The sequence below is a fragment of the Fukomys damarensis genome, unplaced genomic scaffold, assembly GCF_012274545.1.
Source record: "Fukomys damarensis isolate Sample0158 unplaced genomic scaffold, DMR_v1.0_HiC HiC_scaffold_23, whole genome shotgun sequence".
Lineage (NCBI taxonomy): Eukaryota > Metazoa > Chordata > Mammalia > Rodentia > Bathyergidae > Fukomys > Fukomys damarensis.
In genome coordinates, this window is record NW_022900935.1 from 40,717,067 (window position 1) to 40,744,739 (window position 27,673).

At 42.0% G+C, this 27,673-nt stretch overlaps 1 protein-coding gene across 1 annotated transcript in view; it reads left to right on the forward strand.

The window, feature by feature from the left end:
- The window catches only part of Rere (arginine-glutamic acid dipeptide repeats), a 268,548-nt gene that overhangs the window by 17,978 nt on the left and 222,897 nt on the right, over window positions 1-27,673 (forward strand). The window contains exon 2 of the mRNA XM_019206904.1: window positions 26,880-27,348. Within this exon, the coding sequence (XP_019062449.1) occupies window positions 27,024-27,348 (325 nt within the window). The 5' untranslated portion in view covers window positions 26,880-27,023. The remainder of the gene's footprint in view (window positions 1-26,879; window positions 27,349-27,673) is intronic.

Genomic DNA, 27,673 nt, shown 5'->3' on the forward strand with positions numbered 1-27,673 from the left:
CCCCCCCCCCCCGCCCCAAAGTGAGTGGCTTATTGATGAAATAGGCTTTTATTTTCTTCATTTTTTTGAGGTGCTAGGGATCAAACTGTGGGACTCATGCTAGCCAGGTAACCAGTCTTCCCCTGCATGGCATCCCCAGCCTTGTGTTTTTACATTTATCTCTATATTAGTGGTGATAGTGGTTTTTGTGATGATGGAAATGTTCTGTGCCTGCTCTGTCCAACATGGTAGCTACTGGCCACCTATAGCTGGTAAAGCACTTGAGATGTGGTCAGTGTGGCCAAGGAACTGAATTTTACTCCCCCCCCCAACCAGTAATGAGGATCAAACTCAGGACCATGTGCTTGTGAGGTAGGCATGGTGCCACTGAGCTAAATCCCCAGCCCAGGAACTGAATTTTAAAATTTTATTTAATTTTAATTAAAATTCAAACAGCCATGTGGATAGTGACTACCATATTGGACAGTACAGCTTTAGATTAAATCTTGTCAGTGATTCACGTGACTATTTTGAATAATTTCTGAGGACATTGTTTAATATATAGACACTTTGTAGTTTTGTAGACACATTTTTTTTATCCCTATATTTTCTTTTTTAAAAAAATATCTGTATCTTCTTTTAGAGAAAGTTGAAATGAAAAGGAGAGTGTAGAGAGAGTGCCTAAGGAGTTATAGTTTAATTAAAAAAATAAAAGTAGCCTGTTTTAAAAATACATTTAAAGAGAAAAATTTGAGAATTGTATCATACTGCCTAAGAACCTGTGCTTGCTTGCATGCTTGTAGTATAGCAGAATTTACTTGAGCAGGACAATTGAGGGTTCCCCTACCCCAGTGCCCCTAGGCTGTACAGTTGGTACTTGGGTCTATGCCCCATAACAGGCAGCTCTGATCCAACCAGCACTTTTCAAAATTAAAATCTCTTCACCTTACATGAAAATATAAATTATAAACTTTGAGAGTATTTATAAGCATTATGTCCCACACTTACTTTACATAGATATTACTGTTGTTGGTGTTGATTTAGAATTGCCTGTCATTGGGTTTCCAGGTGTTTTTTCAGCAGAATTTGGTTTGGAAAATGCTTGATGTTTCTTTGCTTAGCTATACTGTTCATCTCAGCTCTTCCTAGAGCATCTTATTCATCCTTTCGGACTTCAGTATCTCTTCTATGCTGATGACTCCAGCCTGTGTCCTGGCCTTTGGAGGGGGGCAGTACAGAAGCACGAACCCAGGGCCTTCCCACTGATCTGTGTGGCTCTTACCTCCCCTTTTTTACTTTTATTTTGAAAGAAGTTCTGACAGAGTTGCTGGGTTACTCAGGCTGGGCTCCAGCATACTGTCCTCCTGTCCCAGCCTCTCAGCATATCCTGGCCTTCCCCCAGAGTGTCAGATTGTATTTCTGGCTGCACGGTTGGTATCTGGGTCTATGCCCCATAACAGGCAGCTCTGATCCAACCACCACTTTTCAAAATTAAAATCTCTTCACCTTTCATCATTCTCTTAACAAATTTCCTGCTTTCCTTTTTTTCCCTCCCCTTTACCCCCATCTCACTGTTAACTTGGAGTTTTTACCTTGCCTACCTCTGGTTGTTGAAATTTGAGGTGGTTCTGTCTTTGATTCCGATTACTTTTTGATTAGTAAGCTGAAAATCTATAGGAAATGTTAGTAATATCCCCAACTAACATGTGATTTTTTTTGTGGGGGGTGGTACTGGGGATTGAAGTTGTGACTTTGCATTTGTGATGCACGTGGCAGAACCACTGAGCTAAATCCTGGACCCCGATTTACTGTTTTTGATCCTGGGGCAAGAAAGGGTTGACTTAAGTATGGATATAGTAATGAGTGCTCTAGAGATGCTTAAAAAAATTTCAGGAATTTCTGTGTGTCTTTCATAGATGAGAAGATCTGTCTTTTATTACTATTACTACCTTTTCTGCACAATTCTACAGTTCTGAAAATACTTCCGTATGCATTGTGTCATGCCAGTTGTTTAAAAGATGCCAAAGGAATAGGGAAAGAGACCGCACACATGTATCCAGCTGGTTAAAAAAAGTACTGCGAATTATCAGTTGTTGAAGATGGCACCCATGTCTCTAGGTAATTAATTAGTCATACTGTGAGTCAGTTTGCAATTGGCAGGGTAAAGTAAGGAGACTAAAGAGAGGGATCTTGGGGTCAGTGTACATGTTCTCCCACGTCCTGTGGGGCTGGTAAAGTGACTGTTTAGAAGTGGCAGTGTTTTCATTGAAAGGTTTTTAGAGGAAATTTCTGTTTGCTGATGAAGCAAGAAAGAGCCCCCAACTTGTTTTTGTTTTTGCTGCTGTAACCTGGGCTCCACTTAACTTTCATCCTCTGTGTGGCATTTGTGAGTTGCTTGTGGGATTTATATTCTGCATTGTTGACCTTCTGCATTGCTTGTGCTTTCCAGGTGGCCCTGAAGGTTACTGGAGACTGGAGCTCTTCAGTGTACACTTACATCAGGTCAGATACAGAGCACCTGGCACTTTTGTGGTTGTCAAGATTGGAATGACTGTTTTGCTCGTAGGGTTAATTTTTTTCTTGACCATGAAGTTGAGGAAGTTTGTCAGAGAAGCTTAACTTTACTCGGCTGGGACCTGGACTCTAATTATCTTATCTGTAAATCCTGTGCTGTTTGAGATGAAAGCTGAGAGAACAGCGAAGTGGTTGAGTGAACCTGGCCACACATTGCCAGTGCCAGTCTGCTGAGAAGATGAGCTTGCTTGTGCATGAAGTGCAGTCTCTGACTTCTTTAGTGTCCTGCTCAGGGTCTTGCAGTTATTGTTGATTGCTGTGATGTTCTTTAACTACTTGCATAATTCTGTAAAACCAAGTTTGGTTGGTTTAAACCTCCAAACACATAGCTGTGTTCTTTTATTAAACCCTGGAAACAAGGTCTTATATTTCTTTCCTTCTCAAGATTCCGTTGGGTCCAAAGTGTTCTCTTTTGCCTGGTGAGACTTAAAGGCCAGTATTAATCATTTATAAGCATCCATGTGAGTCCTTTTTTAAGGCGGCTACTCTGTTTTGTACATATTAACAGAAATTTGCATTTTAATTATAATGCTGTAGATTTAACCTGGGTGTGTTTTTATATAAAAGTATTTATGGCATAAAGTTTTCTCATGCCCCTTTTTAGAGAAATAATGGTTTAAAGATTTTTTGGCTTCGGGCTGGGGATTTAGCCCAGTGGTGCTGCTGCCTGCCTCTCAAGACCAAGGACCCGAGTTCGATCTCTGGTACCAAAAAAAATTGGCACTTATCTTTTGGAGTCCTTTATTTGTTTCAAAAATTAATTATTTTTCTCAGTAAGATCTTTCTAAGGCCTTGACAGCCATTTATTTGCTTTAGAGAGGAATGTATTTATTGATGTTGGAAACTCATCAGATAGACTGGGCAATATTTTCTTTTTAATCCCAGGTGAGCCTGGTCTGGGGTTAGAGGAGGTTTTCATTAGAGAATGTTACATTCTGAACGTGAGGTTATTTTAGCATCCTCTAACGGTCATTGAAACGATCAATTTAGGTACCTGTATAATGATAAGGATGATTTTATTCTTGAATTATGGCTATTCCTTTATCAAGAATGTGGAAATGAAAAAATTGTTCTTCTCTGATTCTAGATACTGCTCTCCAAGTACAATTGTTATTGATTACATATCTCAGTTACTTTGGGGGGGCAGATGGAATTGGTATTTTAAGCCGGGTGTGGTGGCGCACACCTGTAATTCCAGCATTTTTGGGAGGTTGAGGCAGGAGGATCACTGTGAGTTCGAGACCAGCCTGGGCTGCATAGTGAGTTCCAGGTCAGTCCAACTGCATAGTGAGACACTGTCTCAAAAAACCAAACCAAACCGAATTTATAATTTATCCTGAGAAATGGTACTGAAGATTTTTTTGTTATAACACTTGAGATAAGAGTGCTAGTATTTTTGAGTCATTTATTGATACTTATTTTGTAGTTACAAATTTTTTTTGTGAGAAAACTGAAATTACAGTGAGATTAACATACTGGGTCAGAAGACAGGCATAACTGAGCCTGAAAAGCAGAAAGGTTCTTGTCAACATCCCAGGGAGACTACAGTTGCCATTCTAGGACTCTGCTTCGCTTCCTTTCATAGTTTCCTTCTTGGCATCATAGTGGAAACATTTGTTTATTTGGGAGGAAGTGCATTTTTTGTAGTTGCTGGAAACATAATTTTGTCACCACCCCACTTTTTTTGTTTTTTTGAGACAGGGTCTCACTATGTAGTTGAGACTGACCTGGAACTCACTGTGTAGTCCAGGCTGGTCTCAACTCACAATGATCCTCCTGCCTCAGCCTCCGAGTGCTGGGATTATAGGCGTGCGCCACCATGCCCGGCAGTCATTACCCCTTTCTATTTACTTTCTTACATAAATTTTTTGGTTGGTTTGTTGATTGATTGATTGAGACAAGGTCTTGCTATATAGTTCAGGCTGGCCTTGAATTCACTGTGTAGACCAAGGCTGGCTTCAAATTCAGAGCAGTTCTCCTCTCAGTCTCCCCACTGCTGGGATTATAGGCATGTGCCACCATGCCTGGCTTGATTTCTTTTATTATTAAAGACATTTTGGTTTTTTGAGACAGGGTCTCATCATGTAGCTCAGGCTGGTCTCATACTCACAGTGATCCTCCTGCCTCAGCCTCCCAGGGCTGGGGATTATAGGCATGCACCGCCATACCTTGTGTTTAATATGTATTTTTTTCTTTTACTGATAGATGCAGTTGTTAGCTGGGTCTGGTAGTACATGCTTCTAGGGTAATCCTAGGCTGGGGCAGGAGGATTGTAAGTTTGAGTCTCGCCTAGGTAACTCATAATGAAAAAAAGGTATGTAGCTCAGTGAGAGAGGAGCCCTGGGTTCAGTTCCCCAGTACAATTAACTGTAAATTTCTTGGGCTAAAGTACATATATCTTTTTTTGTACCCGGGATTGAACTTGGATCCTTGAGTTTACAAGGCAGGCGCCGGGACCACTGAGCTAAATCCCAAGCCCTAAAGTACATAAATCTTGAATCCAGCTAAGGCTCTTCACAGCAAGTAAGCTTTTTTCAGAGTGTATATAAATGTTGCTTTATTTGACTTAAATTCTTTCAGATTTGAATTGTGTTACCATTTACCAGTTCATTTGTGATCCTGATTAATCTCATTTTTCCCTGAAATTTTGTCTGAATTCGTGTTTTTATTTTTAAATTTTATTATCATTATTTCTTTGGTACCGGGGATTGAACTCGGGTCCTTGAGCTTGCGAGGCAGGTGGCGGAACCACTGAGCTAAATCCCGGGCCTGAATTCATGTTTTTAGTCATTGATTTTTTTCCTTTCTCCTGTGGATCTTAAAAATTTCAGGTTAGGTCTTCCAAATTGTTTGTTCAGAAAGTTGGTTTTTAAATCTAGTAATGCTACTTCATGAAGATGAGAATCAGTTTTTTTCTCCCTACTTCTTTTAGCTTGGCAAATGTTTTCCTTTGCACAGCTGGTGTGTTTCCCTGAGAAACAGCAGGGGGAGGTGTTCCATCCTCTGCCTTCCTCCTGTGGAAACCTGGGTGGACTGGTGCTGCCTGGATTTTATTAAATGCAGCATTTGGTAACATCATTAAGAAGGAATTTGTCTATAGGTAGTTGTTAAATATGTAGAGGGTTTCTCTTTGAATAAGATGGTGTATTGTTTCCACCTCAGGGTTTCTGAACAGGGTTCTGACACTGTTTTTCCATCATCATAACTTCACCATCAATTCACAGTTCATTTGGCCCACCCCTAATCTATAATGTATTGTTGGAAATTTTTTTTTTCTGCCTTGACTTGTCCAACCCCCGCTCCCCACTTTGGCAGCATTTGGGATTGAACCCAGGACCTTTCTTTCACTAAGCACAGACCCAGCCTTTTTTATTTTTTAATTTTTAAATTTATTTATTTATTTTTTTTGTTTTTTGAGACAGGGTCTCACTGTGTAGTTGAGACTGACCTGGAACTCACTGTGTAGCCCTTGCTGGTCTTGCACTCACAGCTATCCTCCTGCCTCAGTCTCCCGAGTGCTGGGATTATAGGCTTGCACCACCACGCCTGGCTATTTTTTAATTTTTAAATTTATTTATTTATTTTTTTTGTTTTTTGAGACAGGGTCTCACTGTGTAGTTGAGACTGACCTGGAACTCACTGTGTAGCCCTTGCTGGTCTTGCACTCACAGCTATCCTCCTGCCTCAGCCTCCCGAGTGCTGGGATTATAGGCTTGCACCACCACGCCTGGCTATTTTTTAATTTTTGAGACAAGGTCTCTCTAAATTGCTAAATTGCCCAGGCTAGGTTTGAATTTGCAGTCCTTCTGTCTTGCCTCCCAGATTGCTGGGATTATAGACATCTGGTCATTTGTTGTGATACCATCTAACCTTATGGTTATGGGCACTGCTTATATGCAGGGATTCTAGATAGCTTTATCCCAGAGCTTTATGACCCTTAGGATGCATGTATGTATGGGTCCGCTAGGCATCTCAACTGAATACATTCCAAACAGAATTCTTAGTTTTCCTTCTCTTTCTCTTTCAGTCAGTGGCAGTTCTTCCAGTGGTGGCTCAGACCCAAACCTTAAGTGTTTCACCTGATTCTTCTCTTTGTTTCCTACCACATGCAGTCTGCTGATGGATTGGGATGGCATAATGAAAGAACTTTGACCACAGCTTAGCATTTTCCATCCCTGGGGTAACAATCTCCTAACCCCGCAGGAGCCATGAGGTGTGTATTAAAATGTAATTCAGGGGCCAGGGATATAGCTCAGTGGTTCCACTGCCTGCCTCACAAGCGCAAGAGCCTGAGTGTGATCCCTGGTACCCCCCACCCCAAGTAATTCATATTGTTACTCCTTTAGGGAGAACCCCACAGAGCTTTTCTTTTTACTTGCTGTCTTAATTAACTTTTCTCCTCACTGAGACATAATACCCAACACCCACAAGGAGGAAAGGTTATTTTAGTTCACAGTTAGTAGAGGTTTCAGTACATAGATGGCTGGATCCACGGCAGGGTGGCATGGCAGTGAGACGTGGTGGAGGAGAAACAGTCCATGGCGGGGCAGGCAAGAGGCAGTGAGGAGCATCATTGAGCCTCCCTTTCCCTTTCATTCCATTCAGGCTGCAAGCATGTTGGTTGGTGCCATCCTCACCCATGGTGAGCCCTCCATCATCCACACCTAGAACAGTGCTAAGCCAGTTAGTGGATTAATGCAGTTACCACACATGCTCAATCCATATTCACCCACCCTAGATCCAGCCACCTCTGAAAAGCCACACCTATAAGTGAATGAGGCTTTGGAGAGACACCCAGATACCTGCCATAACATTTGCATAGATGCTCTCCAGGTACTCCTCCAACTTTCTTCTTTGCCCTCACTGCTTCAGCCACCATGGTATCTTGCCCGGCATGCTTTTGCCTCAGACCTTTGCACTTGCTTTTCTTTCTGCCCAGAATGCCCCCTTCCCATCATTAATCACTACTTCCCTTTAGGTCAAATGACCTCTTGTCTGTAAGTACCGTATATAAATTAATGACCCTCCATGAACTACGGCCAGTGGTATTTTTCTCCATAGCATTTATCGGCAACTATTATACTATTAATGCATTTACTTGTTTATTGTCTGTTTCCACCCTTGGTGGAGTGTAGGCTGTCTGAGGTTTAGAGATGGTGTGTGTTTTGGTCGTCCATGTATCTAGAGCTTCTAGGGTAGTGCTTGGCACCTAGTATGTGTTCAATAACGTCTCCTGAAATAATGGAGAAATTGATAGAAAGCCTGCCTTGGCTATTTGATGATAAATGTTACAGCTACATTTAAGCGTTGTGGTCAAGGCCCCTAGACTTGACCTCTATTCCCTGGTCATTGACTAGTTGCTAGCATCTGGGATTGAATAATTCTAGTGGCTTTTCTACTTTTCTTTTGGAATGATACCAGGTTAACAAAGATAGCAGGGTTAATACATTTGGTCAACCTACAGAGAATCACACCCAGTTAGAATGATTCAGACATAGAAAATAGCAAATTGAGTTTTGGATAAGTCTTCTCTGCTTTTAGTAAGACCTTTTCTCTTTCATCTAAGACTTAGAGATTCTGTGTGTTTAGAGGGACTGCTCTGATGAGTTTTATGATTTCATTTTCCCCTTGATCACATTTGTACCCATGGATTAGAAGTGCATTTTGAATACTTTGATTTTTCATATATGTGAAGTATAATTGTATTAAGTTAAAATTCACCCAGTCATTTCTTTTTATCAGTTGCTGAGAGCTTGCTTATGTACCATGGTTGCAAATTGCTTTGAATTGTGGAGCTTTGGAAACTGAAAGAAACCCTATCCACCTTATCTACTTTTTTTTTGGTACTGGGGATCGAACTCTGGTCCTTCTGCCTGCAGGCGGCGGAACCACTGAGCTAAATCCCTGGCCCCACCGTATGTACTTTTAAACGTGCTTTACAGACGTAGTAAGCCTGCCCAAGAATTTCTGTGTGTAAAAGATTAGTCCAAAAATGGCTTTTTCTCATTCTCAGCATTTCATGAAATAAACTCTGTATTTAATTAACCTGGTTTTCATAGCTTGAAATAAGGGTGGTATTTCTCAACTGAAGAGGTAGAGCTCATCCTTGTCAATTTTATATAGTCAGATGAGTGTATAAACTGAGTCTTTTCTTACTTTGTGTAAGGTAGCTGCTTGTGTGTGTAACAATTGATACAGAATTCACATGTCATAATTTACATATTTAAACTATATAATGGCTCTTACTATATTAACAGCTATTGGCAACCATCACATTTTATTTTACAGTATTTTCATCACTCCAAAAGAAATCCTATAACAATAGCGGAAAGTCCCATTTATCCCTTCCTCTAAGCTGTAGGCACTACTAATTTACCTTCCACCCCTATGAATTTGCCTTCTTTGGACATTTAATATAAATGGAGTCATACCATATGTAGTGTCTGTCTATCTATCTTTCATGGTTTGTTTTTGGAGACAAGGTCTCTCTTTGTAGCTCAGCCTGGCCTCAGACTTTTGGCTGTCTTCCTGCCTCAGCCCCCGAGTACTGGGATTACGAGCATGTGCCACCATAACTGGGACCATATGTAATCTTATGTGACTGTGTTTTTGGTACCAGGGATGGAAATCAGGACCTTGTGCTTGCAAGGCAGGTGGTGGTGCCACTGAGCTACATCCCTGGCCCTGTGACTAGTTTGTAAAAGAGCATAATGTTTTCAAGGTTCATTCATGTTGTAATAGGAATCAGTTTTGTTTTGCTAATCCTTCATTATATGGATTTGTCACATTTTATTTATGCAATCACTTGATTTGCAATGTATTTATCTTTTCCACTCTTAGTTTTCTGTTTACCTCCATGATTGGGATAATGAACCTAGGAATTCTTTCCCCCTTTTTGCATCAGGGTCTTGGGTCCCTAGGTATTTGGTTTCTTTGCTCTTGGTATTGTGGACACCAGGTTTTCTCTTTAGTTGAGTGACAGCAGAAGCCTACTCTTGGCCTCCTGAACAGAGCTGATCACCAAAGAGTAATATTGCTCCCAACAGTCTTCAGGGCTTGCCAGTAAGCTCCAAGATTCTTAGAATATTTGCTTCTGTTTTCCTAATTCAACTTCAAACATCTGTTTAATAATCACTGTTTCAGTCAGTGCTTTGAGTTAGTCCAGTTTATTTTGGAGAACAAAGAACATGACACATTATAGTTTTTGTAAGGGTGTTAGTTTTGTGGATTCCATATTAATCAAGCATAATTTTGAATAAAGAACATAGATGCTTAACCCTTTCAAACATCTGTAGTAGACAGATAATGAAGCAGTGATTCTCAGCTGAGGCAGATTTGCTTCCCAGAGAACACGCAACATTAACTGAGATATTTTCTTCTACTTTTGATGAGGAGAATGGGTTGTGCTATTAGAATCTACATGGGAAGAGGTCAGGAATGCTATCTAGCATCAGGCACAGTTCCCACCACAGAGAACTCTCTGGCACCAGTTCAGTGTACCAGAATCCAGGAGCCTTTGTTTAAGGTTAGCAGTGAGTTTTCTTTAACCCACCAAATAGAAGACACACAGTGGTAGCCCGGTTACATGATGGCAAAATTCAATAATAATTAAAAACTGAATTTTAATTAAAACATTTATTTAAGCCTCCCTCCTTTTTGAGACATGTTCTCATGGAGTTGCCCATGCTGGCCTAGAATTTGCCATCCTCCTGCCTCAGCCTCCCAAGTGCTGGGATTACAGTTGTGTGTGTGCCACCATGCTCCCTAAAAACTTCATATTTAATTAAATGCATAAGAAAGTAATTGGTTATGTGAATGAGTGTGTATTCTGTAGAGCCAGGACTTTTAATATTTTCTGGAAACCTAGGGTAACTTGTCTTCAAAAATTTGTTTTGCAAATAATAAAGACAACATAATTGTTTCTTAATTAATTTTAATGGGGTTATTACTTGTAACCTAGAATTTTGCTATTCTGGATACTTTTTTACCTTTTGCAGTGGTCCCATGTTCTGTTGTTATGTTTTTGGAGAAGAAATTAAGCTGTCTTTTGTTGTTGTTGTTGTTGTTGTTGTTGTTGTTGTAGTACCAGGGATCAAACTCAGGTCTTGTGCTTGCGATGCAGGCGGCAGAACCACTGAGCTAAATCCCTGGCCCTAAGCTGTCTTATTTGTCAGAATCTCCCAGTACTAGGTCTCAGTGTCCCCAGAGTCTCTTGGAGATGAAGGGCCACTCTGGATAGCAGACCTGCTTGGGGTGAGCGCCTTCATTCGGTGCCTTGCTCTGCTACCCAGGGACCGCTCTTTCCTTCAGTAAGACATGTGTTCTAAGAACAAGTATATAAACGCTTAGCAGGACCAACTGCATTTAAGTATTAACCATGTAGAGAACTGCACAGGAGCCCTTTAGCCGTTTGCTCGTACATTTGGATTGGGTCGGGGGAAGAACTTTACAACTCAGAAAACTGCTGTCAGTACCACAGCTGTTTCAGTGGAAAACAGTTTTATTTCTGCATGAATTTACAGTTCTGCTGACTTCCATCTTTCAGTGTCACCTTGCAGCTTCATCAGTGATTCTGTAGCATATTTTGAGGTATTCTCCATTTAGGTTGCTGTTTATGAAAAATGCCTTGTTTCTTATGCAGTGAATACAAGTGTCAGAGTGACATTTCCTTTTCCAGAGCAAAAGCCATTACATTTTCTTTCCCAGGCATGTTGATGTGAAAGAGAACAGGAAAAGAAAATTGATTTCCTTTTGAAAGCAGTCACCTAGCTGTAGCCTGCCGCTGTGGTTTCTGTTGCATGCTGGCCTCAGCTGCTTCTTTGGGTGGCAAGGCCCACAGCGTGTGCTGCTCACTTAGGTCCTCCACACCTGGACCAGGCCTTTTTTTTTTCTTAAGGAGGCATAATAATTGCACACCCGGCAAAGACAGAGGTGCTTGAGTGCTTTGGTTCCTTACTTAGGCTTTCAGAGATAATGGACTACCCTCTCCTAGGAGCTGTGTGTGCGCTGGCGCACCTATAGCCCCAGCACTTGGGAAGCTGAGGCAGGAAGATTGCTGGTGAGTTCCAGGCCAGCCTGGGCTGCATTGTGAGTTCAGGGCAGGCTGAACTGCATAATGAGACCCTGTCTCACAAAAACAAAACTCCTATGGGCAAATAAAATGAAGTTACTGTTTTCATCTCCGTAGCCTGCAACAGCAGCATGTTTGCTTAGCCTACTCTTGTTAGACAAGCAGGCTTTTAAAGGACATGTGATTTAAAGCTCAGCAGACTCTGGGAGCTGGGGCTGGAGATGTAGCTCAGCAGTGGATCACTTGCTAGTATGTATAGGCCCTGGCGTCAGTCTGCAGTCTGGGTTGGCAGGGAAGATGAACTCGAGTCAGTGGCCTGGCTTTATTTATAAGCTGGGTCTAACACATTAACTGTGATTCGGGTCAACTTGCTCAGCTTCTCTGTGCTTGCTTTGGCATTGGTGAAACGTACATAATGGTTCCTGCTAAACAGGGTTAGAGTTAGGGTGATCATATTTTCTTTTGCTTTGCATATATTTTTCCTGCATAATTACTAATTGTGTCTCTTCACTCTCACATGTGTCCCAGCTTGAATGATAAATTATTCTGTCACCCTTTTATAGTGAAGATTAAGCAAGTTAATGTGAAAAATGCTTGGTGCATATTGAGTGTCCACTATCTGTTCTGCTGCCTCTACAGAAACTTATTTTTTATATCCCCTTTCCCCCTGTGGCTGCCATCAGGGACAGCTGTTCCATGGATACTTATAACTCAGGTTCCTTCCACCTGAAATGTCTTTCTCCTTCTCTTTGCTTCTCCTTATCCTATTCATGACTTATGAGCCAGCTCAATCACCCCTTCAGTTATTCATGAGACATTTTTCCTAAATAAGCTTCCTCCTAATGCCCTCCTTATTGATCTAGCTCATGTGTGACAGGGACAGAAAGAAGTAGTAATTTATCTCTCATCTGTATGTGTCAGACAGTGAATTAGTAACTGGAATAAAAAGAACAAAAGCCAGTTGAGGGTTGGTTCCTCCTGAGGCTTTGATTTTTAGGGTGGAGATGAAGTTAATCAAGTTACCCAGATAAATGTAAAATTACAGATGGGGAAAGGGCTGTGATAGGAATCTAGCCTAGATTTTGGGCAAGAAAGGCTATTGATGAAGTTGATGTTGAGATGTGACCAAAAGAAGAGCAAGAGACCCCTGGGCTGGGAGAGAAGTGTGCGGTAGGCAGAGGAGGAGAGGGCACTGGGAGGTGGCTGGGGATGCTCAGGCAGGACAGTGGTGTGAGTTGAGGCCAGGGAAAAGATGCAGGCCTTGAAGTGCATGGTAGGGATTTAGGTTTTCATCTAATGGGAAGTTATTTGAGGGTTGAAGGTTGGTATCCACAGAAGACTGGATTTGAGGAGACCAATCAGGAAGCTGATCAAAGTGGTCCAGGAAAGTCATAGTAGAAGCTTAAACCAAAGAGTTTGGTGTTGGAGAAGTTCAGAAATAAATGAGAGACCATCTCAAGCAGTGCTGACCTGGAACCAGAGAGTGCCTTTGGTTTGGACACTCTGAGGAAGCACCTTTGAGAATTACGAGGGGACCCCAGGTAGATAGATGGTTTTGACATGCATCTGGAGCAGAAGGAGAACTCTGTTAGATCGTACATTTTGTGGATCACCTGTGTGTCTGTGGTACCTGAGCATTGAAGGGTGCACAGGAAATTGACCAGGAGAAAAGTAGAGGATGAGAAGAGAGGGCTCTGGGCAGTACTCTGACAGGACTCCTGTACTGGTTGACTGATGTAGCAAGCAGAGGAGTAGTTAGGCCCAGGAGAAGGCCATGCCCTGAAAACCAAAGAGAAAGAGACCTTCCAGAAGGGGTGTATTATGTGGGCACACCCATTGTAAAGTGTGTATTGTGATTCAGTTCTTAATCTTGTAGCAGGACAGGTGATTTTCTCAAGGACAGTGGTGATATTTTGGCTCTCTTTCTGTCTTGTATATGCTATTGGGTATTACCTGTGTACGTCAGGACTGAAGGAAATGTGTGTTACTGAGAGCGAGCATTTGTGAAGCACTGTGCAGTCTGCAGATTCACTTACATATGATATATTTAATTCTTAGTAGTAGCCCTGTGGAGTAGATAGACATTGTCCTCATTTTACAGCAGTGCAACTGTGACTCAGTTAGGTAGAGTAGTCCCCAAGGTAGGTAGGGTGTGAAGACCTCGGATCTGGCTTCTTAGTCTGACATTCCCAACTCCAGCATGGGGTCAAGTCTCCTGGGACAGTAATGAGAGGAAGAGTTTTTTTTTTTTTTTTGTACCGGCAATCAAACTCGTGTCCCTGTGCTTGCAAAGCAGGCACCAGAACCACTGAGCTAACCTCCTGGCCTGGAAGTGGTCTTCTTAAATGAGGGCTGGATCTTGAACACGACTGAAATTTTGGTTCTTTGTCTGAATTGGTTCTGAGAAGTAGTGTGAGGCAGGGGTGGGGTAGTTTGGGCTTTATTTTGAAGAGATAAAATGATGTCTATAGAGGCTGAAGTAAATATGAAATAATGAGTATTTCTGTGTCAGTGGTTGTTGAAGGCATCAACTCTGATTAGATTAAAATAAAATTAAGCCAGCTGACTAAATTTTTGTCAATTAAGGTAAAATGATACACTGTTTGATAATCAGGAAACTGTAAGAGAAACACACTTTTTTACTTAAATGAATCCTGAGGTACTATTTTTGGAAATGGGTAATATATGTCTCTTTGTATATCCTCTCCACTCAAGCATAACTAATAAATATATTTATGAATGTTAAAGTTTTTATCAAAAAATTTATTTTCATTCACTTTCTTGGTGATTTTACTTAGCCTCATGGCTTTATAGACCAAATTAAAAACTGAATTTTTATCTGCAGCCAAGACCTCTCCCTACTTAGAATCTCTGTGTGTGCGGGCTCTGGGATAAACCCAGGGCCTTGTTCCTGCTAAGGATGTGCTGCCCTGAGCCACGCCCTGGTCTCCTTTGTGTGGTTGCCACAGGCTTCTCAGACTCAACGTGGTCCTTCTCATTCAAGCGCTCGGTCTTTCCCACAGAGCCCGGGTAATGGCAGCTTCCTACATCAGTTAGCAAGACCAGCTTCCTGGAGTTGTTCTTGACTTTCTTCTCTTGTGCCTCATCTTCCAGGCACCAGCTGCCCTGACCTCTTCCCCAGATGACTACAGGAAGCATCCTATCTCACTAGTCCTTGTGAGGTCCCCATATCTCCTGGATTTTTCTGTGGCCAGAGTGACCTATGTACATAAGCCAGACTTTGACTTTGCTCTTTACATTCCTGCTGAAGTTGTCATTTTGAGGGGAAGCCAGAGTCCTTATGCTTACGAACAAGGCCAGACAGGATCTAAGCCCTGCTGCCCCTGCTCCTTTTCCAGCCACTTTCCCTCTTCCTCTCTTCATCATCCCTCTGCCCTCTTGCCTCTTGAGTGTGCCTTGCTCTCCTCGCTTCAGATATATGCATATGATAGTCTCCCTCCATGTGTCCTCGCAGCTTCCTCTCTAACTGTATATTTTAGGGTCAAAACCACTTCAGAGAGGCCTTTCCTGACCATCTGGTTTAATTGCAGCCTTCCCACACCCCTATCTCCATTGAATTCCCCACGTAAGATCTTCTCATAGGTTGTGTGTGTGTGTACGCTTCTGTGCATACTCCCCTTTATGATATCTCTGCACTTCCTGGAACATAAGCTCCACAAAGACAGCGATTTTTGTCTTCCTCTGATATTCCCAGCATCTAGAGCTGTAGCAAGCATTCAGAGGACATTTGTTCAGAGAATAGGTGATCCTTCTGAATCTGAGATGTGTTCTAGATAAAGTTAGATTTTCTTTTATTATTTAATAAAGCATTTAACTCTGCTTCATTCGGTTTAATAGCCATTGACACGTACATTTTTATGTATATATTTATTTTTGGTACTGGGGATTGAATTCGGGACCTTGTGCTTATGAGACAGGTGGCAGAACCACTGAGCTAAATCCCCAGCCTGACACGTACATTTTTAATATTTGGACTTTCTTGAAGAAAAAATTTTTTGAGGGGTAGTAAGAGGGCAGAGTGAGTGTTTGTTAACCTGATGTGTGAATTACCAGCATGGATAAATGTAGGAAATGTTGGTGCCTTTGAGGAGTTGGTGACCCAGCCTATAGGAAGCAGCAGATACTAAGCAGGTCACAAAGGATTGAGCTTTGTAAGAGCTGTCTTTCTACTCACTGGTTGTGTGGCCTTGTGCATAGGATCCCTTCTTAGTTTTGTGATCTGTAAAGTGGCAGTGACAGCCTCCTCCCAGGTCACTGTCAGAAACCTCAGGTTGCGGTAGCAGTTGTTTTATTGCCTACTCTGTAGATCATTTCTATCAAGTCGAAGCAACAGCTGTTTCTCAGTACAGTACTGCGTGTTTACTTTGAGTTCTTATTTTCAGTGTCACCTTGATGATGGTGTATGTTGGTCATTATCACTCAAAAAAATGATTAATATGTTAGATAGGAGAAAAAATATTTCCCCAGTGAGCTATAAATTAGAACCAAATATAATTGGTAACTGGATTCACTTTAGCTTTGTAATACCAGTGCTGTTAACTGAAATTCGGCCATATAACTATAATTTATTATATAGCGTATACTTATACATTTATATATAAGTAGAATCAATTTTGAGGTTGTTAAGGATGTTGATTTTATATTTATGTCCCCATGCATGTGTGTGTTGTACCCGAGTGTTGCGTCCCCAAGAAGACCACCACTCACGTATGTAACACATAAGAGCACTTCATTAGCACAGCATACAGTGGGTCTGCCAATCTAAGATTGGAGACCCTGAAAAAGCAATTTCAAGCTGTTTTTTAGGTTTTGGGATACATTAGCCTTAGTAACAAGCTCTATCTTTACTATGATTGGTCAGTTATTACAGTTAAATCTTATTGGCTGTTACTGGGGGCTGTGGGCTATTTTGGGATGGCAGGGTTAAGAAATAGTCAGGTGGCCTCCCTAGAGGCTTGTCTAGACAGAACAATCTATACTTACTTGTTGTTTTCAACTGTCACGAGACACATGGGTTCAATTTTAGGTTAGGCTCAGTACAAAATGGAGCTCTTTATTACAAAATGGAGTCACTCTGGTCTCCTCATTCCCCCCTTGAGTTTTAACTTTGAGCTCAATTGTAGGCTCATATTAGACTTCGTCTTTCATTTCCGGGGGAACCCCTTGGTACTGTGATTTTAGCACCATGGGTTGGACTGTTGATACCTGTTCTCTGACAAAAGTGACTAGTTTATTGAGTATACAGGGGCCAAAGGTTAGTAGCAAAATCAAAATGACTAAAGGTCCTATTAAGGATGAAACCAGGGTAGTCAGCCAGTGGGTATTTTTGAACAGGGTTTCATACCAGTCTTAGGATTGTTGATTTTGTAACTGTCTGTCATGGAGGCGTTTTCTCAAAAGGGCCATAGAGTCTTTTATCACTCTCAAATGGTTTACATAAAAACAAACCTTGCTCATGTAAGGCAGCACAGAGACCTCCCTGTTGGTCTAATCCTCTCCTATTTTGAAATACAACTTCAGCTAGGGAGGACAAAGACTCTTGCAAATGGGAGATGGACTGTTCAAGACTAGCATTATCTGCATTTATGGCAATGTGCAAAGCTTGATAATTTTTATCTTGAATCAAGGCAGAGGTGCCTGTTCCAATGGCACCAGCTACCCCAAGGTCTAAAAGAGTGGACAGCAGAACAGCAGTATTTACTTCCCATTTGGAGCGAGAGATACTTGGTGACATCTGAAGGGCAAACTCTGTATCAGTACAATATATAATATGGGGTACTAGTTGAACAAGGATACAAAAATTAGAAGTAGAATTAAGTACATGAGTATTAATGCAGGGAGTTAGGCCTGAGGAACATGCCTACCAAGCGTTATTGAGGGGGATAAGATATCCTTGACCAGTATCCATTGGTACAGTTTGATTACATAGAAACTTACATAATGATGGAATTATCCCAGCACAAAGTCCCCGTAGGCCAGACGCTTATAAAGTCAGTTTGACAGTTGTCGAAGGTTGTTGCCATCAACAGCTAGAGGCATCTGTACTATGTGTAAAGTTAGCTAGTAGGGTTATTTCTTCATAATAGGGAGGTTGAACATGTAAACAAAGCCAACAATCTTTAGTTGCTTCTGGTTGGGTTAAGTACAGAAAATATAGCTTGTATGAGGCCTAGGGGCCCTGGTTGAGGCAGAGTAGACATAGGTAGGCCAGGGGTGAGGACCGAAGTCTGTGGTAGCCTTTGTAGAAGGCATTGTGGAACTCTCTAAAACTAAGGATGGAGGAGTGGGCTTAGGGGAGCTAAAACTAGATTGGGACCTATGGAGATTGTCTGGGGGGCGGCTCTACGTATCTTTGGATAGAAAAAATGACTCCTGGGTCATATCCATTTATATATAAGCGGAGTCCCCATGACTTACTCGTAGACCAGTCCGTATTTTTACCTTGATCAGTAAACTTAATGATCAAGGTGTTACATTTTCCTTCTGGTGTCCCCAAGTACTTGGGAGACTTATAACATGGTCCACAGTCACCCTTACCGGGGCAGTTTCCTATCCCAAGTGAGGTATAGTCCCCATAGAGGGTTACTGTAATAAGGTCGCTTTCGACTGGTGCCTGCCATGTCATCCATCCTGTAGATTCGCAGCCCCAATCTTTGCAGAAGAACTGATCTGGCCCCCCACATTCACGTTGTTTCTGGTGTGATCTGGAGTGTCCTGGACAGACATAGAAATACTGCTTACGGGTGTTGCGTTGAGCTCCTGGAGTCTTGCATCCATATCCAGGAAAAGGCTGTTGGTCGGATGGGTCCCAATCCATGGTGACCAGGTCGCAAAGGTCAACCAGTAAGTCCGGGAACCAGGTGGTAGAGGGGGTTAGCTTGGAAGTAGAATTTGCTATGGTTCCTGTCATCATACTGTAGATGGTCCGGGTCACATTTAGTGGCTGGTGTGGACTCACCCTAGTAGAGTGACCTGTTGGGACAAAAACTAATAAACAAATTAGATGTATGGCAGTCAATTTCCAGTGTTTTGGTCCCTTGCATCGGGGGCATCTATCCTTGGTGTCTGGCTTCTTCTTGTTATCTGAAGTTTGAGTGGGTTGGTTGGATGTCGTCTGATTTTCGGGTCCATTTGGGGCGTTGTCTCCGTCGCCTTGATGTGGCTGTGATGAATCCATGCTGGAATCCTGTTGACCTTTACAGCTGATGGAGTCACGAGGATCATGGTGTAGGGCCCTTTCCAACAGGGTTCAAGATTCCCAACTCGATGTCTCTTTACCAGTACTGAATCACCCGGCTGGAATGGATGGGCCTGTGGTGGTGGTATTCCTGTAAAGGTTGCTTTCACTTTGGGCCATAGGGCCTCCTGAGCTTTAAACAATGCTTGTAAGGCAAAAACAATCTTTTGGTTATCAAACTCAAGTAACATTTCAGAGTGTATATTAGGGAGTAAAGGTGGGGGCCCAGCATACATAATTTCGTAAGGGGTTAAATTAAGAACATAGGGAGTATTTCGTTTCCTAAAAAGGGCGTAGGGAAGGAGAGTTACCGAGTCACCGCCAGTCTCCAGGGTTAATTTAGTCAAGGTCTCCTTTAAGGTCCGATTCATCCTTTCTACCTGTCCTGAACTTTGGGGATGATAGGCACAATGTAATTTCCAGTTAGTCCCCAAAATTTGAATTAACCCTTGCGTTACCTGAGAGATGAAGGCAGGTCCATTGTCAGATCCTAGTATAGCAGAGGCAGTCCATATCTCGGTATTATTTCTTCCAGTAATTTTTTAATAGCTATGTTTGCTGTTTTGTGTTTTGTTGGATATGCTTCTCTCCATCCAGAAAAGATATCTATGAACACTAATAAGTATTTATATCCATACATACCTGGCTTAATTTCTGTAAAATCTATTTCCCAATTTATGCCAGGTTTTGATCCTCTCATTCTTGTTCCTGTTTGCATAGATCCGTGTTTTATATTAACTAGCTTGCAAGCTTTACATTCATTTATAACTTGGTTAAGTTTTGGTCTGAGGCCAAAGATCTTTAAATGGGACTTTCTTATTAATTCTTCAGTTTTTCTTTCTCCCAAATGTGTTGACTGATGTATCTGTTGGAGCAAACTTCGTGCATAGTTAGAGGGTAAGAGAAATAGCCCCTGAGAATTAACATACCAGCCATTTTGCTGCTTTTATATCCTGATGACTCCACATATTGTATCTCTGTTTCTTCATATTTAGGTTTTTCTGGCAGTATAGGCTCTACTATGCTGGGCTGAAGGGCCAATGCCATCGTACGCCTTATAGCTGCATCCTTAGCTGACTGGTCTGCAAAATTGTTACCTCGGGCTATTGGGTCTCCAGTTCTTTGATGCGCAGAACGATGCATGATAGCCACACGATGGGGTAACCATATAGCAGCCAGTAAGTCTAAAATCTCTTGTTTATTCTTGATGGTTTTTCCCTTGGCTGTTAGTAGTCCTCTTTCTCAATAGATGGCCCCATGAACATGAACAGTCGTGAATGCATAGCGATTGTCTGTGTAAATGTTCAAAGCTTTTCCTTGTCCAAGTTGGAGGGTTTTGGTGAGGGCTATTAATTCAGCTTTTTGAGCTGATGTCCCAATAGGTAGGGATTCTGCCCAAATTACCTTAGTCTCTGAAGTCGCCACTGCCCCAGCATATCTGACTCTGTCTTTCATGAAGCTGGACCCATCTGTGAACCAGTTTGCCTCCAGTTCTTTTAGCGGAATGTCAGTTAACTCAGCTTGAATACCTTGGATGCTGTCCAATATGGTCTCACAATCATGTAGAGGACCTTCTAAATCTGGATCTGGTAGCAGTGTTGCCGGATTGAGAGTTGTTGCTGTCTGAAATTGGACTCATGGAGGGTTTAAAAGTAAGGCTTGGGTATTGAACTAATCTAGCATTTGAAATCCATTTGTCTGAAGGGCTCGCCAATATCCTCTCCACGGCATGTGGGGTGGTGATTATCAAATTTTGGCCCATGGTCAGTTTGTCAGCATCCTTAGTCAGGAGGGCTGTGGTGGCAATAATGCGCAAACATGGTGGTCATCTGGCTGCCACTGTGTCAAGCTTTTTGGACAAATAGGCCACCGGCCTTTTCCAGGGTCTTAGTGCCTGGGTCAGTACTCCTTTTGCAGTTCCCTTGTGTTCATCTATAAATAGTTGAAAGGGTTTGGAGACATCTGGTAAAGCCAGGGCAGGTAGGTGCCTTAAGTAGGGCAGACTTTATAGCCTTAAAGGCCTTTCCCATTTCTGCTGTCCATTGAAGCGGGGATTGTCCCCTGGTTGCCTCATATAGAGGTTTTGCCAATTCAGTGAACCCAGGAATCCAGAGTCTATAAAACCCTGCTGACCCGAGGAACTCTCTTACCTTCTCTTCCGGGCTGTGGACAAGTGGTGTTGTACCCCTTAAGTATATAACCTAAGTAGGTTACTTAGGATTGGCACAGATGGGCTTTCTTTTTCAAAACCCGATAACCCAAACTGTCAAGGGTCTACAAAAGGCCCTCCGTAGCCCTTGTGCATTCTTCATAGTCTATGTAGCCAATAACAAATCCTCAGCACACTGTAGAAGTCACTTCCGGGAACATTGTCCTGTACTCACCCAGGTTGTCATGGAGCGTCTCGTCAAAGATGGTGGGCGAGTTTTTGAATCCCTGTGGGAGTCAAGTCCAAGTTAATTGTCCATTGAATCCATTCTCCGGGTTTGTCCACTCGAAGGTGAAGAGAGGCTGACTTTGTTTCGCCAGTGGGAGGCAGAAGAAGGCACCTTTCAAGTCTAGCACCTTGTACACCTGTCTGTTTTGGTGTAAGCTAAGAAGACTATAGGGGTTAGGCTCAGTGGTGTGAATATCTTCTACCCATTTATTTACCTCTCGAAGGCCTTGCACTGGCCTGTAGTCCTCTGAGTTTGGTTTCTGAATGGGGAGCAGTGGCATGTTCCAGGCGGACTGGCATGGGGTTAAGATCCCCATCTCCTTTAGTTTCTGGATGTGGGATGTAATTCCCTTTTTGGCTTCCAGCGGTATTGGATATTGTTTAATATGGACCGGGGTTGCATGGGCCTTGAGCTGAACAATTATCGGAGCATGGTGTTGTGCAAGTCCAGGTCCCCCGATTTCTGCCCATATTCCTGGAATTTCTCTTATTCATTTCTCCAAGAGGGAAGCCTGTAGTTTTTGGTCATTTGGAGGCGTAATCTCTTGAACAAGTTTGTATTCATCAACAAGATTTAGAGTCAAGACATGAATTGGTTCGTTATTTTTATCAAATACTGTCACCCTGTTTTCCTTAAAGTGAATGTGGGCTCCCACTTTTGTTAAGAGATCTCTCCCCATCAGAGGGTAGGGGCATTTGGGGATGACCATGAATGAGTGAGTCACTCGACTTACTCCAAGATCTACCTCTTTTAGTAGTCCATGTATATCTATCTGTTGGTCCCAGTAGCTCCTTGAACCCATGTAGACTTTGTAGACATAGGTCCCATAGGACTTTTTAAAATGGAATATTGGGCTCCCATATCTACATGGAAGCACACAGGTTTCCCCTCCACTTTTAAGGTTACCCAAGGCTTGGGGAGGAGCTCTGAACCCTGTTCTCCCCAGTCATTCAAATCAGTTAACTCCAAAATGTTCGCTTTGGTTTCCTTGGTACCCCTTTCTGTAAGTAGAGGGCACTCGTGCTTCCAGTGTCCCATCTTTTTTCAATAGGCACATTGATCTCTTGGCAATTTGTCGCAAGGCCTTGTCCCTAATTTCCCTCTCTCAGTGTTGTAATCTTTATGATTAATTCCTTTAAAGGCTATCTTTTTAAGTTCATGTTTGCACCTTGGGCCTGCCGAGGCGGCCAGCCATTCTTCTGGCTTGTCTCTCTTCTAGGGGGTCCTTGTTTCATCTATTGCCACTAATTCGGTCAGCCTCTTACCTTCAAAGCCTTTGATTCTCTGTAGTTTTCTCTGGATGTTAGGAGCTGATCGGCTAATCTGCAGACTGCAGATTGATTGTTTTCCTCTTCTGGATCTGATGTGCCTCTAGTAACCTCTCTAGAAAGGCACTCAGACATTCCTCCTTTCCTTGAATGATCTGGCTTACCTTAGACAAATTTGTAGGCTGCCTTGTGGCAGCATGAAAACTCCCCAGTAGAGTCTGGCCGTAAGACTTGAGTCTCTCCTAATACTGCCTCAGTATTAGGGTCCCATTCCGATCTCCTCAGTGGAAACTCAGCTTCAGTCTGTTCTGGGATAGTGGTGGGTCTACCATCTTCACTGGCAACCAATTTCCGTGACTCCTTAATATTCCTCTCTCGGTCTTCCGTGGTGAGGAGGATTTGAAGCAGTTGTTGGCAATCATCCCATGTGGATTGGTGAGTAAACAGAGTAGAATCTAACAGATTAATTAGTATCATGGGTTTTTCCAAAAATGGGGGGGGTTTGTAATTTCCAATTATGTAAATCACTAGTGGAAATGGCCCTTAAGGGCAGGGCCACAGTAGAATCTGCCCCCCACCCCAGGGCCCCGGTGGGGGATCTTCCTGTCTGGAGCCTGCTCGCTTGTGAGGCAGACTAGGTATACCCCCTGGTGGGACGCCCCCTTGATCTGTCACTGGTTGTGGATAAGGCGGCTGTGAAGGTAAGAGATCATCTCCTGAGGGATCTGATGGTGGCAACACAGGATATAAGGGAGTGATTGGCCCCAGGGGTGTTTTGGGTCCCTGAGTATCAGCTCTGGCTACAGCAATAATAGCTTTGGGGGGCAAAAAGGGCTTTAACCAAGGTGGCGGGGTCCACCAGTAGGACCTGCCAGGTTGTAATATGGAACCTGGTCGGATGGCCAGGATTCCCATAGACAGTGGCCTTAACACAGTATGTTGTCAGCAGATCGAAAGTGCCATCCTCTGACCAGCCTACGTTAAATGTGAGCCACTCATTCCTGCAAAAAACAAACATCTTTTTCTTAGTTATGTAAAGTCCAAGACCAGATGCAGTGCCGTGGACTTCCTGAAAATGATCCAAAATCAAAGTTAAGGGGGTAGATTGGGTTTTTCCCGTTTTGTCAGAAAATTCCAAATAGGCAATCAAAAAGACAGACAAACAAGGCCAACTTAGACATAAGACCGAGGCTTACTAAAACCAAACCTAAAGTAGAACCAGAGGTTCTGCGAACGGTTCCGAAACCAAAAGGACAGTGTCCTTACCAAAGGGGTTTGGGACCATCTCCCAGACCCTGCGGCGTGGAGTCCACTACTAGCACGTCTGCCTGGATTTCCGGCCCTCCAAAATGATCCGGATCACAATTTACCAATAAACAATTATCAGACATTAAGAGAAAAAGGAAAAACAAAAATAAGGAAAGGGTACTCACGGATTGGTCTTAAAACTCGAGTGCTCAACGCAGTAGGGATCTTCAAGGGGCAGCGAGATCCCGGATAAGCCCCCAAATGTTGTGCCTGAGTGTTGTGTCCCCAAGAAGACCACCACTCATTATGTAACACACAAGAGCACTTTGTTAGCACAGCATGTAGTGGGTCTGCCAATCTAAGATTGGAGACCCCGAAAAGCAATTTCAAGACGTTTTTATAGGTTTTGGGATACATTAGCCTTAGTAATAAGCTCTATCTCTATTTTGATTGGTCAATTATTACAGTTAAATCTTATTGGCTGTTATTGGGACGGTGGGCTATTTTGGGATGGGTTAAGAAACAGTCATGTGGCCTCCCTAGAGGCTTATCTAGACAGAACAATCCATACTTTGTACATCCTGTGTTTTTCCAGGGACTTACTTGTTTTTTTCTACTGTCACGAGACACATGGGTTCAATTTTAGGTTAGGCTCAGTACAAAATGGAGCTCTTTATTACAAAATGAAGTCACTCTGGTCTCCTCAGTGTGCACATACTTACACATCATACTAAATTTCATTTTGTGGATGCCTCGTCTTTGGTTTCTTGTAATTTTTTTTCTTCCTCACTTTTGGCAAAACAACTGTTGTCTTTGTAGAAATATTGTATAATTTTAGAGTGAGTAGTGTTGAATGTACAATTTGGATTTATTTTTTTCTTCTCTGAGTATTGAAATAACATTTTTAAAAAGTTTTCAGAAGCAGTTGTCTTGTTAACTCAACAGCTTAAACTCAGAGGAAGTTTTTCTGTCTGAAATTGCAGTTTAGAGGAGGTTTTCAGCCTAAAATCCTCCTTTTTTGGCCTCACAGTAGACACTGATAAGTTTTCAGTGTCCAAGAGGACTGTGTTAGCAACTGTGTTGGCTGATAGCCTTTTTTCTTGTATGATTGGCTTGTGCATGCTGTAAATTTAAACCTGGTGGAGAAATTAATATGTCTATATTTTCACTTGATAATTCCAGTGGGCTATAGGGATTTTTGGGGGTTTACTGTCTGTTAAGCAGATGATTCATGTATGCAAAAGTTCTGTAGGCATTAGAGTAATTTTTCCTTTCCTTGAAATATGCTTAGAAAATTGAAATCTAATCTGAAAATTTATTTTCTATGTGGGAAGAAGTGCTAGGTTTGTGACATGTGCTTTCAGCCTTATGACCTTGCTTCTAGATGATCACTATTATTGCTCCTTCCTTGGTATCTCCCAAAGGCTGTTGCTGATGTTTTTTATTTTTTCTGAATCCCTAAGGGTAATTGGCATGCTTATTGGAGTGAGGCCTCCCTTCCAATCAGGTTTGATCTCTGAGCTTCATAGGGAGTCTGATAATTTTATGGTTTGGGCATGACCAAAGAGAATTTTCTCTGTGTCTGAGGCATATAATTGCATCTGATATATCTGGTGTTGTGTAAGTAAACAGGAACAATCTTTTGTTTGCATATGTTGTTTCCTATCTGGTCTGGTAGCATGAGAAACAGATGGTTCTCTCATTGATCACGGGCTTCCTTTTGTTGCATTTCAGCATGGAGGGCAAGGATTATGGGGTGTTCTTCTTTCATTGTGTTTTTAGTTCTGAACACCTGATACCCAGACAAAATTTAGTAAAGATTTTTGAACAAATGAGGTATTAGGGAAGATGATAAAAGATCAGACAAGATACATCTTGCTATTAAGGATTCCAAAATGACTTTACACAAATGTGTTTTTTCCCCTGCTGTAAACTTTTTATGAGAATCTTGGGTTGGGAGTTTGGGACTTAATCCTCTCATTGCATACTTTAACAACTTTAGATTTTTCTTGTTGGATTTAGTTCTTGAGGAATTTATTGGGGAAATGGTTACTGGTAGAAATTTGGATGACTGTAAAAACCACCTAATATTCCCTAAGGCCCAAAGGTTGTTTTTGGAAGCTGTTACTTTTGTTAAGGCAGAGATAATAAATGTTTAGAGAAACTATTTTTCTTGGTTCTGAATGAGAATGGGAGATTGAGAAGATGTGTATGATATAATTAAGGGTAATTGAAAGACTTGTTTTGGAGTTGTCACTTTCATTGGTGTCAAGCATATTTATTTTTTAAGGACCTCTGGAAATTTGAAGAAGTATGTAGTCTTCAGAAGATAGTCCACTGTGTGACATCCTGAGATGTTTCCCGCAGTTCTCCACTTTAGTATTTTTTTAGGTGGAAATCATTTTTACTATAGGTACTTTTCTCCTTTAAATTTATATTGCAGGTTATGAAGTGCTTGTTTCTAATTATTATGTGTTGTCCAATAGGGTACACTTTATTTTTTCCTTAATCAGAAAACAACTAGTATACAGGAGTGCAGTTTATTCTTAGCCGGCAATATTTTTTTTTTTTTTTTTTTTTTTGAGATAGGATCTTGCTATGTAGTTCCGGTTGAACTCACTATGTAGCAGTGGCTGGCCTCAAAGTCTCAGGAGATACTCCTGCCTTTCAGCCTCCCAAGTACTGGGATACAGGTGTCTGCCACCATGCTCTGCCAGCTGGTTTTTAACATTGACGTTGTAAAAAGACCTCAGCCATTTACTAGCTGAGGCCAAAATCTGTATATGAAAGTTGTGTGTCATTTGCTGTAACTTTAGCTATGGTCTGAGACTTTTTTTGAGTACCGGGGATTAAACTCTGGCCCTTGCACTTGCCAGACAGGCGGTGGAAATCCCACTGAGCCAAATCCCCAGCCCTGTGAGACACTTTTTAGATAAGTCTAAAGCATGAATGAGAGATTTAACAAAACATTATTTTTTTGAAGAAAATAAGAGGAAACATTTAAAAAAAAAACAAACAATTTCTTCCTCTCATTTCTCTTACAGCATTTTTGAAACGTTGGGGTTATTGGAGTGGTTGGATTTTCCCTGGAATTGAGTGAGAAATTCAGAAGACTGAAGCCCAGGCTTACAGTCTACCTTTCACGGAGGCCTAGCCGTGAGAGGACAGAAGAAGGCACGTGGCGAATCATGACAGCTGACAAAGACAAAGACAAAGACAAAGAGAAGGACCGGGACCGAGATCGGGACCGAGAAAGAGATAAAAGAGACAAAGCAAGAGAGAGTGAGAATTCACGGCCACGCAGGAGCTGCACCTTGGAAGGAGGAGCCAAAAATTATGCTGAGAGTGACCACAGTGAAGATGAGGACAATGACAACAATAGTGCCACCACTGAAGAGTCCACCAAGAAGAACAAGAAGAAACCACCGAAAAAAAAATCTCGTTATGAAAGGACAGATACTGGTGAGATAACATCCTACATCACTGAGGATGATGTTGTCTACAGACCAGGAGGTAAGGAGACTGCACCTGTGTCTTCACAGAGCTTGTGGGAGAAGAATCATCTTAGCATTTTGATGAAAGAAATGTCTTTATGTGTTAAGGCAGGCTTGGAACCCAGAAGAGTTAGACAGTGTTTTGGGTAGGAAAAATTAATAAGCATGTGACCTAGCTTAGGCCTGTTGAACCACTTCTTTCTTGCTTGTGTGTTCCTTGAGTTGGCCTTTCATTTGGTTTGTGTGTTTATAAGTTCTTCCCTTGTTTTCTTATGACACTTGTACTTTCTCTTAATCATCTGCTTGGTATTTCCTGTCTTTTGGATTCAGCCTTGCTTTTCACT